Raw genomic sequence first — 17,016 nt, 5'->3', positions numbered from 1 at the left:
CTAGGTGTAAACTCTAACATGAGTAACTACAGGGATCTTTGTGAGATTTAACTGAATCCTTGGTAAACTTTCCATGGTCATCTTCTCAGGCAAGGAGGTAGAGTATAGCAATGTTTCACACAGGCATGAACAGCCTGCCTGCATGAACAGCATGAGCAGTAAATCAAATTTCAATAAAGAAACATTGAAAACCCCAATGTTACCTACCGATCTTTCTTGGCAACTGGGTTTCTTGAACGATTGCAACTTGCTGAGGTTGGGAGGTTAAACAAGCTTGGGACGTAATCTGGATCTGCAGGGTCTTTAGAAGGGTTCCCTGCAATGCAAGAAGCAAAGAACTTGTCAGTATTATAAACATGATTTTAAAATGAGGTGGCAATTGGTCTTGTAGTTAGGGTGTAGGACTCATAATCCAAAGATAAGTATGAGTTGGAATCCCTGATAGGTCACTTTGTTGTTGTGCCCTTGGGAAAGGTACTTAAACCATACTTTACACCTATTTCCTCACTTCACTAAGGTGAAAAATGAGTACCTGGCTTCGGCTACACACCTCGGCATGTTAAACTGAAAGAACCCACCACACTTATCGAAAAGAGTAGGGGATCATCCCGGTGTGAGTGGATCAAACTCCACAGTCTGGTTCTTTCTTTCCCCTGCACTATCCCACAATGGTCCGGACCAAGGTGGAGGTCTACCCGCTGGGGGCCTCCCCACACAATATGCTCCAGTAGGGGCCATCTGGGGGTATTCCCATGTAGATGTAGATGATTTTAAAGACATTTTAAAACATTTGTAGATGTCTTCGTCAATCAGTTAAGTGATGTACGTTATACTTCTGGTATACTATATATGTATACGTCCATCCCAGATACTTTACCACTATTTATAAGTCAGACCCCCCCTCCCACGTGGACGCGCTGTAAAACTTTGATACATGTAACATTAATATTCACTATCCTTGATATGGCATGAATCAGCGACAAAACTTACTTAAGCTTTCCGCAGATGTGTAACGAAAAGTACACTATTACATCACGAAAAATGTATTTATGCAAGGGGGACAACAACAAAATATAAAACATATAGATCACAAACCTGAGATGAAATGGTCGCTGCACACTCTCTCGTGGCCTCGTGGTGTCCACGCCGCGGTCGGGTTTTTCTTTCCCTGCTCAAAATCTGACCTTTTTAAGGCTCTAAGCCATGCAGCCCTTCGTCCTGGTTCCGCAGGGATTCTAAAAAACTTCTTTCTACTGCCTTTATCCTTCCTGTTAGTACAATTCAGCGCACAACAACTGGTCGGCATGTTTGCGTTTCCCGCGCGCAACTGGTGGGCGAGGAGGGTTCAGCCAGCCCTCCTCGCCCACCAGCAGCTTTTTGCCTACCATGACGTCACGTGACGTAACCGTGACGTCAGCGCGATCGCTCGTATTTGGATCCATTATGTTACCTTCACAGAAGGTACATACTGTTTTTGCTTTGTTTCTTCTTCTTCTTCTTCTTTTCCGCACAAATAAAAAACAGGAATATCTCCGAAACTAGACCTTGGAATATCTCGTAATTCAGCAAGCTGGTAGGTCTGCACATAAGACACTGCACCTTGGTCATTTGGTCCCCTAAAGATACCAAAAAATGATTTTATGGGGCAAAAAAGGGTGAAAAAACTAGCAATATTAACACAAAATCGAACTTTCGAGCCCCAATAGAACGCTAGAACTACGTTCCAAGGACCCGAGGTCAACGACCGGTAGCTATGGAACCCGCCAGGGAGATATGGAACATGGTGTTCGAACGAGGTCAACGACCGCTGCTACGCAACACGGAAGTGTCCGCCCGTCAAATGATGACTTCATCTTGCTTTAGACGGCCTGAATTGAGCCAGAAGCCGTCCTCTGAATGATTTGTGGAATTCATTTTGCCAAGAAGTAATAAGAGATCAAGAAATTCACAGAGCTTTGACTTTATTTTGCCGAATATCGGCACCCTTTGCAATCAAATTCAAAACGGGAAGGTAGATGATGAAATTGAGCGTAGGCAGAATGAAATTTAATGCCCCCAAAGTATCAAAATGTGTCTCGGTCTAGGTCAGTTCTAAGTATTTGTTTCGATACTTTCCTTGATTTTGTCTAAGCTATAGGTTTTGCAACCTGCACAAGCCAGTTTTACCATGAGCCATCCAAACATTGTTCAGATTGAGTCGGGGCGGCGGCGGCGGCGGCCGCCGCGCGTTGTGTTTGAGTTACGTAGAATCGAGAACACACACGGTGTGTAGTGCGCCAGCACTCGTCTTTTGATTCCACTGGTGTTTTCACGATTCTGTAAAAGCCGAGGTTGAGTTGCGTGCTCCGCGCGATAATTTGGTGAACAAACGCACTCAGAGAGAATAACTACTAACGTTAGCACTAGTGCAATTTTCTCAGACAGGCCAATAACTGTGGTAACGCTACGTGTATGTGGTAACGTGGGGATTTCTTTGGATGTTTCCTGACATTATAAGTAAGGCCATGTTTTTTTTTAAACTTTTCATGGTCCAATCCATGAACTTTATTTACAGGTATACAAATTCGGTATTTACATATTGTACAATGATATAATTACATTACTAAAGGGATTATTTCTCCCCATTTTTGTCCAGCTCTAGATTCTGATAAATTACTTTCTGTAACTATTCAAGTTTCTATAGAATAATGTAAAACAATTTGTGTTACTGAAACATTTCTTATCTTTGTATAACACCCATGATTTGAATATAGAGTACAACGCTATAGCTAGTATATGGTTCCCTGCTTTTGAGTTGTGTACCTTTCTCGGAATTCCAAGGATGCATGTTTCAAAATTGTTAATGTTACTATTTGTCTTGATCACATATAGAAGTCTAGATACTCTTTCCCAAAAGTTTTCTAATCTGGCGCAACTAAAGAACATATGTTCCTCATTCTCTGTCACCTTACAAATGTTGCAGAGAGGAGAGTCTATTATCTTCCATTTGTAGAGATTATTATTGCATGGCAGAATCCTATGTAGTAGTTTGTACATGAAATTTGACAATTTTCGTTCAGTTGTGAAGTAGATTGTTCTGTCAATCCACGGAATTTGAAACGATTCCAGATTTCTGTCGAAAGTGGACGCCCATGTTTCCAAGCTATGGGCCATGTTGATTTGATTATATGGATGACATCCGCGCTCGCACCAATTTTCGGCCGTTTTCCAAAAAAAAAAAGTTTTCGACCACACATTAAATTGTGCAAAGCAGCTGTGAAATGAGCACAAATATTCTGTAGATTGAAAAAAAAGTATCAAAAAACAGATAACTAATCATAGTCTAATGTCATAGAATGCCAAAATAAATCTAAAGTCAAAGAATAAGATGTGAAAGGACAGAAATAAAAAAATCTACTGTTGGTAGGGGGAGGTACCAGTACAGAAAATTCAGGTCCCGTTCAGGTCAAGAGGATCATTTTCAGGTCCGGATCTGAACCTGGACCTGATTGTCTGTGGAAACTTGAGAACTGGCAATACTCAAAACAATGGTAATTGGTCAGTTTTGCTACAAAGGAATCTGTTTGGTGGATTATTGGACTCCCAATGGCATTTAAAAATCCCATCTCCAAGTAATAAAGGCTAACTGTCTCTGTACCTTTGACTGTAGAAACTTGGTACAATTGACTATAAACTCTACTTGACTTCCTCTTGTTGTCTTCTTGGCCCCCGGTAAGACCCCAAATGCCTGCCGACATCGTGTATCCATTTTGTAATTGGCGAAACCTGTTCCTCTGATTTTTTTCCAGGTCTGTTTTTTTTATCGGATTGGTCCAAGAAGAAAAAAAAATGTCTTGCACCCGTATAATGTACTGGTCCCTACACCTTACTGTTGGTATACCGTACTATGTGTGTTTAGTCCTATGTGAAACCTTCCTGGCCACTTTGATCTCATACTGGAGGCAACTCTTTTTTTTGGCCAAACTTTTTTTTTATTCGCTCGCTCGCATCAGTTATGGAGTTCCCAGAGGATGTCATCCATATAATCAAATCAACATGGCCTAACTGACATATAATCATAAAAATGTAGCGAGACCTGTTCGTTTTTATCCACAGTACTGAATAGGAACGTTTACTCAAGTTCATGCATAGAGCTGTCGTCCAAATGAAACACGGAATGGTGTCACGGTTCTAGTTAACCGATTTTTGAGTAAAAAAAAACATTTTGAGAAAAAAGAAACACATGACTACGTTAGACGCAAGGTCACTGCGTGTTGCCGGCGGTTACATAAACAAAACATGCATAACGATCGTCATGCAAACTCAAAGTTTTACGCCTGAGACATAAAGGTATGTGAAACAAAAACGATGGACTTGATGAGTTTATTTCGCTATTAAACTGACCTTGAACAAACACGATTAACTGCAGCGTGGAACGCCCGCCCCATCTTAAGTCACAGTCATTCCGTTCACCTTGTTGTTCATCATGTAAGTTACCACAGCGCTGCGTTGGTCCCCAGCAAGCAAGTGGAGCACGGAAACGAAGTCTGGGTGAATTACAATTAATCTACTTAACCGTTACAGCTTTATACACGGTGAGAGTGGCCGACACAGCACAAAACCCCAGGCACAAAGTCAACGCGAAAGTTTAGTGTAGCAGAAACCTAACCCCTTGAAGTTTGCATGATTGACAGGCGGACGGGTTCGAAGTGTGCCGGGCGGCACGTATTGATAATGAGGGCATAAACAAACTACGTACATCAAACGTAAATCAAAATTGTTTGCTAAAAATTAAAGGAAATTTATGAAATGTGAATTGCGGACTCTGAAAAAAATGATCGAGCCGTTCAAATATGAATGAATTTACACAGATTGACAGGAAGCATATAGCAGAGGAAGCATATAGCGGAGAAGAGCTGCGTACTGTGAAGATTACATGGAGTGTGCAGGGGTAGCCATGTCAATTTCAGCTCTGAGAGTATCCGTCAACTGCGTGACGTGAACGAATATAATAGATTTGTGGCAATCTTAGCGATTACGCTAACCAGCTGTTTCTATGAATTTGTGCGATTTACAGTAGTTGGTAACCACTAGACGGCGATCGCGCCGCGCTCTTAGGCCATGTTGATTTGATTATATGGATGACATCCTCCGGGAACACCAAAACTGATGCGAGCGAGCGAATAAAAAAAAAAGTTTGGCCAAAAAAAAAAGTTGCTTTCAGTATGAAATCAAAGTGGCCAGGAAGGTTGAACATAGGACTAAACACACTTAGTATGGTATACCATGACCCTCTGGACCTGAATTCTCTGTACTGGTACCTCCCCCAACCAACAATAGATTTTTTTCTTTCCGTCCTTTCACAACTTATTCTTTGACTTTAGATTCATTTTGGCATTCTATATATGGCACTAGTTATCTGTTTTCTGATACTTTTTCTTCAATCTACGGAATATTTGTGCTCATTTTACAGCTGCTTTGCACAATTTATTGTGTGGTCGAAAACTTTTTTTTTTTTTGGAAATGGCCGAAAATTGGTGCGAGCGCGGATGTCATCCATATAATCAAATCAACGTGGCCTTACTGCGACATAAATAGGATTGTGTAGCCTTCGATTTCACACTGGGTATATTATAGAAAACGTAAAAGTGTGACTGAGCATGCTGAGGAGAACCCTTCGCGCTGCGTAGTACAAGCGGCAAACTCTGTGAGACGTTTTTGTGAATGTACCTTCCGATTTTGTGCTACGCTAGACAGTGTGCCGTAACTTGGTAGGCTTGTTTTAATTTTGCTCTCTTCAAAGTTAGTCTAATTCAAGAAGACAGAAACGAGAATTCAATTCTATAATATTTTGGCTTCCTTTTGACAATAAAAATGTGACTGTGTGTACTTCTTGTCTCACGTGAGGCTGTATCTAGCACAATACAATCTAGCTGATGTTTTCACGGGGAAACGGGCTGAATGCACTGTTTGCGACGGTCCGACTAAGAAAATCATTACGAAAAAAACACCACCGCCAACACCAAGAAAATCTGCCTACCTTTTAGGAAATATCTTCGACATCTTAATAGACGGTCAGCCTACATTTGGTGCAACATGTATGACACCGGTAGATTCGGTCCATATTCTATAAGCAGTTAATTAAAGAATCAAAAGCAAACCTATTTGTTACGTTTCATGTAGGGCCCCGCCCCCATATAGAACGCAAGCATGTGAGGTCCGATCGGTTTACCGGATACCATTTTGAAAGTACCTTACACATTTAAATTCACATATTTTGAGGTTTTTTTTTACTGCTATGGTAGCAATGACTGACAGTTAATCAGGGCCGGGAAAATGACAACAAAAATATCGGCGCTAGCACGACGCGACTGCATGACCAGACCAGTAGGGGGAGGGGCGCCGACTGGGTTCGACCAGTTGCTTTTCGCCTCTCCCTCGCCGCCGGCGGGCGTTAGGAATTATCATCTAAGTCAGCACCGTATGCAAACATCCGCTGATTTCTAGAGATTTTTGCAAAATTTGTCTATACTTACAAGCCGAGTTTGTCCGTCAACAATGACGGAAAGCGCAAAATTTAACTTATTCTTATGTAATCAACTGAACTTCGCAGCTCGCGTTCTGCACCAAGTCAGAGATTATGAATTTCCCGAGTGATTCAAAGCTTTATTTTTTTAACATTTGAATACATATTGTTAAAGGAAACCACTTTTATCTATATTTTTCCATGGCTCTCTCCCCGCAAGCCAAGTAATTTCTCCCTGGCCCTCCCCCAAGCCGAAAAAAATCCTAGGCCCTGACCCTCCCACAGACGGCCGTCTTCCCCACGCTAAATGTCGTCGAGTAAACCCTGTTGACGACCGTCAGAAATGGAGAACCTTTGTGGACAGACAGACTGCACTGTGGCTTGTAGCTATGGGACTGAGATGAGATGATGATGAGAAACCCTGTGTGGAACAATATTAGACGTTGTGTTCATTATTCAAGATGCATAACGTTACAGATAAAAAATTATCAACATTTATTTGTACCTTCTTGTCTTATCATGTGTCAACATCTGCAACTATTTCAGTTTACCCTTCCTGGTAGAAATGCTAGGCTAGACCATGTGAAGGTAACATTCTGTATTTGCTTGCAAATGTTACCTGTCTAGTTTGGGTTTCGTTTCGTTCTTTTTGTTCATCGTATTCGATGTTTGGGACTGTCAATATCATCCGTTATAACTGACGCGGCGGAAATTACAGATGTGATTGAACAAATGTTCGTTCGTGGTGTCATAATCATAATTATCACATATCTATGGTAAATTTACGGCAACATCTGATGCCGCGGGCCAATGGTTGTTTTATCAGAGGAATGTAACAGTATGGTTGTTGATGAATAATAAACACAATGTCACACACCACTGAAAACAACACAGCTGACATACTATACTTACGTCACAAAGTGTGTTACCTACGGTCACTTGTTTTTGTTTTTGACGTTCTTCAGGCGTTTTTATCGTGCTTGTGATATTTTCAACTGTTTCTTGATGTCTCGCGGAAGGGCGTCAAGAAAACAGTACAAAATAGAAAGCCCCGTAAAAACGTAAAAAGAAGAAAAAACAGCCGGAACCTAACCTCTGCTTCGAAAGTATAGAAGCCAGACTTATGCTAGCGCTAGGGTCACATTTACAAACCGGGGCCCGGTCGGGCTGTTTTTAGGAAGCGAACAGTAAAAGATAAATGTATCCCTAGGATTAGTAGGAAAGAAATAAACACAAATCACGCCTACGACTCTCTTTTTCGTATTTTGGTGTCTTTTATATCATAGTTTTCGTTTCCGAAAAAGGACAAAAATTGATATGCCCGCGGATGTCATTCACAAGTCAGTGTGTTTAGCTGTAACTCTAGCTAGAGCTAGTCTAATTCTAACTGAGTCTAAGTATTTGTCACAGAACGGCCCACAAAAAATATTGCTATCTCTCCACCCCTTCTATGATCTGTTTGGAGATTAGGCTAATCAGTCCTATTGTCAAACACTGTTGAGCGAATTAGCGTGACAATTAACACAAGGCTGAGAGGGTGTAAACTCCGCCCACCTAACACGTTCGCTGATCATCCATTGTGTTCATACCCACTTACCACCCAGAGCCTAAAACACGTTTTTCTCAGCACAGCAGGGCTTGTTTGAAAAAGCAACTCTGTCGTTTAGATTTTCTTCATAAAAGAATGAATGAAAACCTTCAAAGAAATGTTTCGCTTACAGATACATTTATGTATAACGCTTGCAAATGAAACGGTTCCCCTTTCCATGAAGTGGACTCTCCCGTGCGGAATATCCCATGCCTGACCTTGCGGCGCAGCGGGGGTGGGTGGATCGGCGTCATCTCCAAGCAGATGTGAGGTCCGGCCTAGTTTGCTCGCATTGTGTATGCTTTCCTATCGTTCCGCGTTTTCATGTGAGGTTCAGAAATGAAAGAAATACTATAAGAAAGACGTAAATAAGTTCGGAAGAGCTTTAAATCGCTCCTACATCTGCTTGGGGATGCGTACTGACCTTGCTGCACGGCGGGGGTGGGTGGAACAGCCGAGTATTTAGCAGTTGACAGGAGCCTGAAAACACAACGTGGGTTTTGTACGGGGAAGGGCTTCTTCAAGCACAGGCCAGTTTTGTACCTCAGTCATGCCTTCACAACAACCGAGATGGCTCTCTCCCGCGACATGATCGTCCTGTCGCTTGCTGTGGTTCTTCTCTCGGTCCTGACTGCGGCACAAGGCAAGAGATTTGTTGTTTTTATGCTATTCTAAGTTAGAGACGGGCGCTGCGCTAGCAGCCGCCACCGCCATTTTGTGTCCCCTATCCCTAAGTTTGTTTACAGAGAGAAAACGTTAGATTTAGCTCTGTTTGTGGTACGATTCTACAATTCTAACGCTTTACATCCGATTCATACGTTTCTAGACGTGTTGTAGAGCTGAATTCTGTTGGAAAGAATGTTATTTGTGCTTGAAACGTTGACGTTTCCGGCTCAAGTATTGGGTTACGTTAGGCGCAGCCTTGTCAGTCTTGTCTCCTAAACAGATGTCGAGGTTTGGAAGATTCGCAACGTTTGTCTCTTAAAATCCTAATTAATCAGTTCTATCTATCAGCATAGATTGTTCTCTAATAACCATGTGTACATATTAGAAAAGTCAGGTTAGCAGAGAAACTAGGAGAAAGCGGTAATACGACGTTTTATGATTTCTGACATCTGCTCGGAGATGGCAGGCGCCTGGATTGTGTAAACTGACAGGCCTGTCTCTCTCTCACACAAACACCAACTGTCGTCTGAAGGGGTGCCAGATTTAAGCACAGATTTACGTTAAAGTTTTGTTTGAAAATTCATACGGACTTCACGACGAATGCAAAATGCTACATGGAAACGTAACTACCAATTTTTGTGCAAAAAAAATAAAACAAATCCACCCACACACCGTCATTTGAATGGGTGCCTGATAAGCATAGATTTATGTACTGTTTTTGAAAAATCCATACAGATTTCACAACAATTGAATGCGAAACATTACGTGGAAACGCACAATTTTTGTGAAAAAAAGGAAAAGAAAAGAAAAAGAAAAACACGAACTGTCCTCTTCAAAGGGGTGCTGGATAAGCACAGATTGACGTACAATTTTTTGTGTGAAAATTTGTACGAATTTAACGACAAATGAATGCGAAACGCTTACAAGGTAACGTACAAATTTTGTGCAAAAATATAGAAACAGAAATGCACAAAGGGATATGCGAAGATTACAAAAAAATGTATGCAAAGCATAATGCAAAAACGTGTGCAGATGAATAAATAGTGTTCACCCCTTCTGCACCAATCTTGAACACATCCAGAACGGAGAAAACTCAAATTTATGGTACATGTCTATTTTCTTCTCTTTTCTCCTGGTAACACTGTAATTACATAAATCAAGGTCTTCTTCACTAGGTCCTCGTTTAAATTGTAAAAATGTAACATGCATAAATACCTAATAAAACTGTTAGTGTACTATAAAGTTATATGCATTGTGTCTGAACCTTGTGAATTCATCTTTTGCAAGTTACAAAATTGTTAAGAACTTAGAAGAGATTACACAAAAACCATTTATAAGTGTAACACTATCTCTCTCTATTTGGGGTCCTTTCCCCATTTGCATTGTCTAACCCTGTTGTTATTGTTGTTGTTGTTGTACAGACACGTACCGATGCTGCTATCAGGCGCGGGAGTACCCATCATGCCGTGCTGCCTGCGAACAGGTACGTATGCCCCCTTTATCTGCAAGCAGACGAAGGGAGGAAAATTATGTTCATGAACTTGTCCACTTTTTCTAACACACCAGTCTTTTTCCTACAATCGGCTTTAAATGATTGAATGAAATTAGCATTGATAAGATTTTTAAAATCTTGCATGCTTCCAAAATCAACAAGAAACCTCTGCATGATACAGAATTGAATTTCGAAAACCTATGTTGGAAAAAAATGGAAGAAAAATACATGAAAAATGAAGTATTTATGCTTCATATGAGATTGCAATAATGTTGTCAGGGATAGATAAATGGGAAATCCTCTGACCAATATTTCTTAGTCGAGATAGTGTAAACCTTGAGCGTGTTGATTTTGGAAGAGTTCAGTCAGAAATTTAGTGCCAAAATCCACAGCGGTATTTCCTGTAAAAGCCTGCACAGGCCTATAAATATTAACAAAGCAAACAGGCAGGTAGTATATTGTAACTGCAGGGCTCAAAATAATGTGTGTATATGCACAATTGTGCACCCCAAATTGAAGCTTTGCACATAATCTTTGACTGATCAGTGAGTGCGTGTGCACCTATAGTTGTGAAGGGTTACGTGCACAGCGTATATTCAAGGTGCCAGAAGAATGATAAAACCTTGTATTACTGAAGTTATCCATAGTGTAGAATTTTAGTTTTAAAATCTAAAGATACATTTAGGTAGCAATTGTTATAAGTTATATGTCAGTTTGATAGGACAAGTGAATTTTAGAAAACTTGTCCAACCCTGGTTAACTTTAAGAAATGAATGGTTTATTTACAGCATGATTCACATGTATACAGTCAAACCTGCCCGAGCGACCACCTCTTCTCAGCGACCACCTGGCCATTTCGACCGCTTTTTCTCGGTCCCGATTTATTTTCCCATTGACGTAAGCATTAAGCGACCTTTTCTCAACGACCACCTGGCCAATGCGACCGCGACCGGCCCAAATTTGGACCCATGACGACCGCATCATTTTCAAAATTGAGGTTTTCATCGATTTTTTATGATAACTAGCGCGATTTTATGCTGAAATCGGCCAGTTTGCGTCGGATTTTGGGGTTAAATTTACAGTTTACAGTGTGCGTGTTGTATTTGACATTAAAGACCTCGCTTCTTTGCGTGCGTGCAGTGTGCTTGCTATTTGGCATTAAACACAACGGAAACCATTTATACTTTGCATCGGGCATGTTTTGAGTCGATACTCTTCTCAGCGACCACCTGTCCAAATTGACCGATTTTTTCCGGTCCCCCGGGTGGTTGTTTTGGGCAGGTTTGACTGTATGTATGTATGTATGTATGTAATACTGTATATGTTTTTTCACAGATGGCAGCAGAAATCGACCATGACACCAGAATACAGCATGTCATGACATTACCCAGATATTGTCGTAGTGAACTGGTAAGAAAATTCTCTTACTCTTCTCACATATACAACAATTTCAGAGCTGGACAAACTGGGTGCATAATGAACTTTTGTGCACTCCAAATTGGAGTTGTGCAGCTTATTTTCAACTAGGTGCACCAGTGCACTTAGAATGTGCATGGCTGCGTATGCATGGGCACACTACACTAGTATACAATATTACACATAATATTCGATTCTTGACATTCTCATGATGAAACCTTTGTTAAAAATTATATGTTTAAAGATTTAAGTAGTAATAGAATTTCAGTTTCAAATTCTGAAGAGAGGTGGTAACTTTGTATGTAATATGTAATTCGGCTTTGCTGACATTAAATTCCGTTAAATGTTTGGTTATGTGACCATTTGTGTTCAAATTTTATCCCCATGATTTTATGATACAAAAGCTTCTGTAGAGAATTACAGAATCCTTTTTTTGTAAACATTTCATTTTCACCTACCTACTCCATTAATTTTTATTATATCTGAGGACCGACCAAATTTCAATTATTGAGGCCTTTTCAATTTCATTCAACTATTCACATTTAACCTTCATACTGTAAATGCAGAAATGTTCGTGGTGGATTAATGTTTGCGGTTTTCGCGGTGACCACTTCACCGCGAACTTAAAACCACCGCGATCATTTTTCTATTATAGTATTAGACTGCAGTCTATGTTGTTACCGCAAAATGAAATCCACCGCTAAAAGTCCTTTTTCCCGCTACCGCGAAATTAAATCCCCACGAACTTAAATGCATTTACAGTATTACTTTGAAGTTTCTTAAATGGCAGGTGGTATATGTCATGTGGCAAGCTACATCCTCAAGAACTAATTATGTCATCATGCCCACACTAGCGTTACGGAACTTTTGTTCATTGTTTTACGCTCTGACGCACCAACGGCGGTGCGACGGACATGCCGCTACACGTGAAAGCTGGAATGCCGAAAATTAGCCCCGTACGTTGTTTACCCATGTGTGGTTCATTTGCGTTGTGTACTTTCAGGTTGGGTTCTGGCAGTGTGTCAATACCTCTGTGCTTGGTAAGTTGGCTTTGAATTCCTAGAAGAAAACAGGACTCAAAATACCTACCTAAATAATTTTTACCACACGGACAATTATAGATTTCTGGTCAAAATATGCATCAATACAGTCTTTTTAAGACTACCTAGTAATAGTATACCCAAGCTCTTGCAGAAATAACAGCTTGGGTATTTTGTAGAGGGTTTTTCGAAGTTAATAATAATAATAATATGGATAAAACATTTCTGACAACTTGCAGTGTCGCAGGTAACCAACAAAAGTATCCTGAGTCCTGGTAACTGTACTATATACCTCTATCTTAAATTCAATTACAATGTTGCTCTCTCTATATAAGGTGTAAGTCCCACTATGATGTAAGACTTACAGAGTCCCATGATAGGACTTGTGTGAGTCCCATGATAAGACTTGTGTGAGTCCCATGATAGGACTTGTGTGAGTCCCATGATACGACTTGTGTGAGTCCCATCATGCCCATGATACGACTTGTGTGAGTCCTATCACTCCCATGATAAGACGTGTGTGAGTCCCATCATGCCCATGATACGACTTGTGTGAGTCCTATCACTCCCATGATAAGACGTGTGTGAGTCCCATGAAAGGACTTGTGTGAGTCCCATGATACGACTTGTGTGAGTTCTGACAGTCTGTGTACCTTTCCTGTTGTAGGAGAGCCTGAGTCAGGTGGGGAGTGGGTAGGCCATGCCTGCTGTGACCTGACTGTGTCAGACCTGTGCAAAACTGCCTGCTTAGAGGTAAGTCTCAACTAACATGTACCTGTGTTACGCTACAGTCCCATTTACACCAGCGCCCCTACGGTTGTAGCCCAGGCGGCGCTCTGAAGCCACAAATCAAATGTGTCCCAATAAGCTGCTGGATACCACAGGCGTGTCTCTCAATGTTTTCAGGTTTAGGTCACAGCAAGGGCTGTGTACCGGGTACTGATACAGTACCGGTACAATCAATTAGGTACAGGTACAAAATACCGGAACACTGGTGTATAGGTAAGTACTGGACCTGTATCTAATTATTGCAAGCCAGGCAGGATAACAGGTCAGAGGATGGCCACTTTGCAGATAAAAATATTAATTACTGTGAAATTACCTCTGAAGCAGTCTCTGAGCCCGATTGAGGGAAAAACAACACTTTTGTAAGGGTCAAATCTTTGTTGCATCATGCCATAATAAAAACGTTTTTATTGGTTCAAACATGCTTCTATTCTGATTGAAGATCGACTTTTACTTGAACAAGTAGTTCAGGTACAGGTTCAGGTCTGGACCTGTACCTTAACTCGCGTACCTGTACCTAAAATTTGTTTACTATAGGTACACAGCTCTAGTCACAGCATCTATTTGCTGCCTGATCCCTATTTATGATGTTACTTACCATCATATTTTCCCTCTGTACAGGCGAGTACTAGCAGTGACATCAGTGCAATATCCTGTCGTAGAGATCTGGAGGTAGGTTTCATCTGCTTGTCGTGTTGAAACATTAATGTTCAGGGTAATTGCCAGAGTAGGGGGCCATTATGCTGTGATTTGCATTCCCTATGTAAACAGTGATTTTGGCCACTATGCTGTGATTTGTATCCCCTATGCTGTGGTTTGTTTTAAGACATGACATGTTTGCTTTATTTCATAAAATTTGGCCCTCAAAATAGAGGAAATGATGTTTCAGAGAGTCGTGAGTAAAAAATTGCGTGGAGGATGCCCCCAATAATGCTCAAACATGCATGATTTGCCATGTGGCGTTGCTGCACTAAGAGTAACATGCCCCCTACACTGTGAAAAAATCCTCAAAGATTATGCCTGTGTACATTAATATTCTGACATGTAAAATCTTTCTGGATTTCATTTTGTGTATTGAAGATGTGTTAGGAATGGATCATTTTATATTTGTGTGTTTTTGTTGTATTTTTCCAGCCTGCTCTACATAGCTGTATTGAAAGAAATGAAAGTAAGTCATACCATCTGCTTTCCACACATCAATCAGACAATGATAGTATTATAACAGGACAATACAGTGGCATTTAAGTTGCTTAACAGCGTTAAGTGCAAAGTTAGGATAGTATAACTGGTGGATAGTTGATATAAGAATTTGTATAACTTGGAGTAAAATGTATCATTTTACTGTATGGAAAATTGTGTGTGCGTGTATGTGTGTGTGTGTGTGCATAGGAGTGTGTGTGTTTGTGTGTGTGCATATATGTGTGTATGTGTGTGTGTGTGTTTGTGTTAGCAAGTGAGTGTGTGTGTATGTGTACATATGTTTGTGTTCGTTGTGTGTGTCTTTATGTGCATGTATGTATGATTGTCTGTGAGCGATGCCATATCAGCATCTTACGTATCCAGAACAGACAATATGCATACATTTGGACAATGTTGTGTTGTAACCTATAATTCACTTACTAGTTTACTTTTACCCTTGTGCCTCCCACGCATGGACAGGACGTCATACCTGGAGTAAGTCTTGATCAACTCGCTCCGTTCCGTGGTGTGGAAATAAGGATATAGTCTACATGTGAATGCTTTGATTTTAGTATTCATGGTGCCACACATGGAGCCACAGTTTTGTGCTTGCACAGTGTTGTAGCCTAGATATAATGGCGGTGATCATAAGAGCATTTTCATGAAAGGCTATTGCTATGTACATGTATGCTGACATGTTGTTGTCCTCATTTTACCAATCAGTGAGTCATAGCTCTCTTTTTGGTCATTGGAAGATGAGGGCTGTTTAGAAAGCTTTGACACCATTTCATCTTTGGGAATGTGTTTTTATGGTTAAACAGCCTAACTCAAGAAGCTGGCAGATCGATTGTTACCAAGTTTGGTACATAGTTCAAGGTCTCGACTACTCAAAATGCAAAGGAATAAAGAGATTGAGCACATAATACCTTCATGAAATACCTAGAAAGACTACTAGGGGGCCCAAATCGACTTGTTTCTTTGGGAAGTCAATAATATATCATAGCACAAAAACATAACCAAAAATAATACTCCTGTCAGAGGTGAACCTCCTTCACAGAGGTAATAGTGATGCGATTTTTGGTGTGTCAAATTTTGAAAAAGCTATGGTTATCTAATATATTATTTTGTCAAATTTGGATATGTAGTTATAGTTAGCTCTGGACCAATCAGAATGTGAAGGTAGAACTTGGATAATGAGGTTATTTAGTAGTTAGCTCTGAACCAATCAGAATGCAAAGTTAGATAATTAGTTATAATGAGGTTATTTAGTAGTTAGCTCTGGACCAATCAGAATGCCAAATTAGAGAATGAGGTTATTTATTACTATGTTAGCTCTGGACCAATCAGAATGCGAAGTAAGCTAATGAGTTTTTTTTTTTTTTGTGTGGCAGTGGGTGAGCGGTGTTGTGGGACCAGTGTGAGTACGGAGTGTGAGGAGGCGTGCAGTACGGTGTTCCAGACGGACTCCACACCCACCAGACAACAGAGGCAGGCCATACAGGACCACTGCATGTTGGACAATCAGCAAGTCATCCAGTGTGTGGACAATTACACCAACTCACGACCAGCCAACAATCCGGCAGAGAGTAAGTACCGTGTGTTTTAGTAGATATTTTTTTAGCATCTTTGTCTGTGGAAAGCTGTGTGTTTTTATGTTGGCTAAGGTTGAAGGAATAAGCTATCTTAAGCTAAGGGCACAACCCGCCGTACGTGCAAGTATGTGCTATCTACGTGCCAAAACGTGGGCAATCCTTTGAGATCCGTAGGTGGTAAGTAGGCCTACGTACGAACTCGTAGGGAATCTACGACGGATTTTGGAGCGCGCAGACACGCCATGGAACTTTACGTGCAGGCAAAACTTTGTGTGGCATTGGGCTTCGGATTCGCCCTCCCGTACGTGCCAGTACGGGCGATGTGCTTGCTCTGTACAGCCTAAAATACGTGGCGGATATTGCCTAAAAAAATGTACCGACAAATTGCATGTACGGCGGGTTGTGCCCTTAGCTTTTACAGTTCTAGTGCATTCATACATGTAAAATGATTTTTTGCATTGCGAATCTGGAAAACCACTGGTTGCTACACTGTGATCATGGATCCCTACTCTTTTCCATAAGTCTGGGTGATATCTGAAAAGAGAATGAAAATGTATACTTGTACGTGTTCAGTATAATGTATTGTTGTGTGGTCATTTCTTCCTCTCTGACTGTCTTTTCTCTCTGTTTTCCTCCCTGCTCTTCTGTGTTCTGGTTTCCTTTTCTAAAGGTGTGAAGGGCATTGGTGAGTGTTTCTGTTATCTTTTGTGGGGATAACTCCAGTTCTTGCCGTTGTTCCATTTTCCATATTC

At 40.9% G+C, this 17,016-nt stretch overlaps 1 protein-coding gene and 1 long non-coding RNA gene across 2 annotated transcripts in view; one reads left to right on the top strand and one right to left on the bottom strand.

The window, feature by feature from the left end:
* Positions 1-207: 207 nt before the first annotated feature.
* On the bottom strand, positions 208-1,294 carry LOC118423899. The gene is made up of 2 exons (XR_004832132.1): positions 1,096-1,294; positions 208-316 (listed from the first exon to the last, which is right to left on the bottom strand). It is a non-coding gene; the product is annotated as an uncharacterized LOC118423899 (long non-coding RNA).
* A 7,226-nt stretch (positions 1,295-8,520) lies between these two features.
* The window catches only part of LOC118423884 (reversion-inducing cysteine-rich protein with Kazal motifs-like), a 28,236-nt gene continuing 19,740 nt past the window's right edge, over positions 8,521-17,016 (top strand). Inside the window, 10 exon segments of the mRNA XM_035832198.1 lie at positions 8,521-8,736; positions 10,181-10,242; positions 11,587-11,661; positions 12,671-12,707; positions 13,375-13,460; positions 14,115-14,165; positions 14,628-14,661; positions 15,153-15,167; positions 16,064-16,258; positions 16,935-16,949. Coding sequence (XP_035688091.1) covers positions 8,664-8,736; positions 10,181-10,242; positions 11,587-11,661; positions 12,671-12,707; positions 13,375-13,460; positions 14,115-14,165; positions 14,628-14,661; positions 15,153-15,167; positions 16,064-16,258; positions 16,935-16,949 — 643 coding nt within the window. The 5' untranslated portion in view covers positions 8,521-8,663.

The sequence above is a fragment of the Branchiostoma floridae genome, chromosome 10 (assembly GCF_000003815.2).
Source record: "Branchiostoma floridae strain S238N-H82 chromosome 10, Bfl_VNyyK, whole genome shotgun sequence".
Taxonomy (NCBI): Eukaryota; Metazoa; Chordata; class Leptocardii; order Amphioxiformes; family Branchiostomatidae; genus Branchiostoma; species Branchiostoma floridae.
This window is presented reverse-complemented; position numbering and strand designations above follow the sequence as displayed.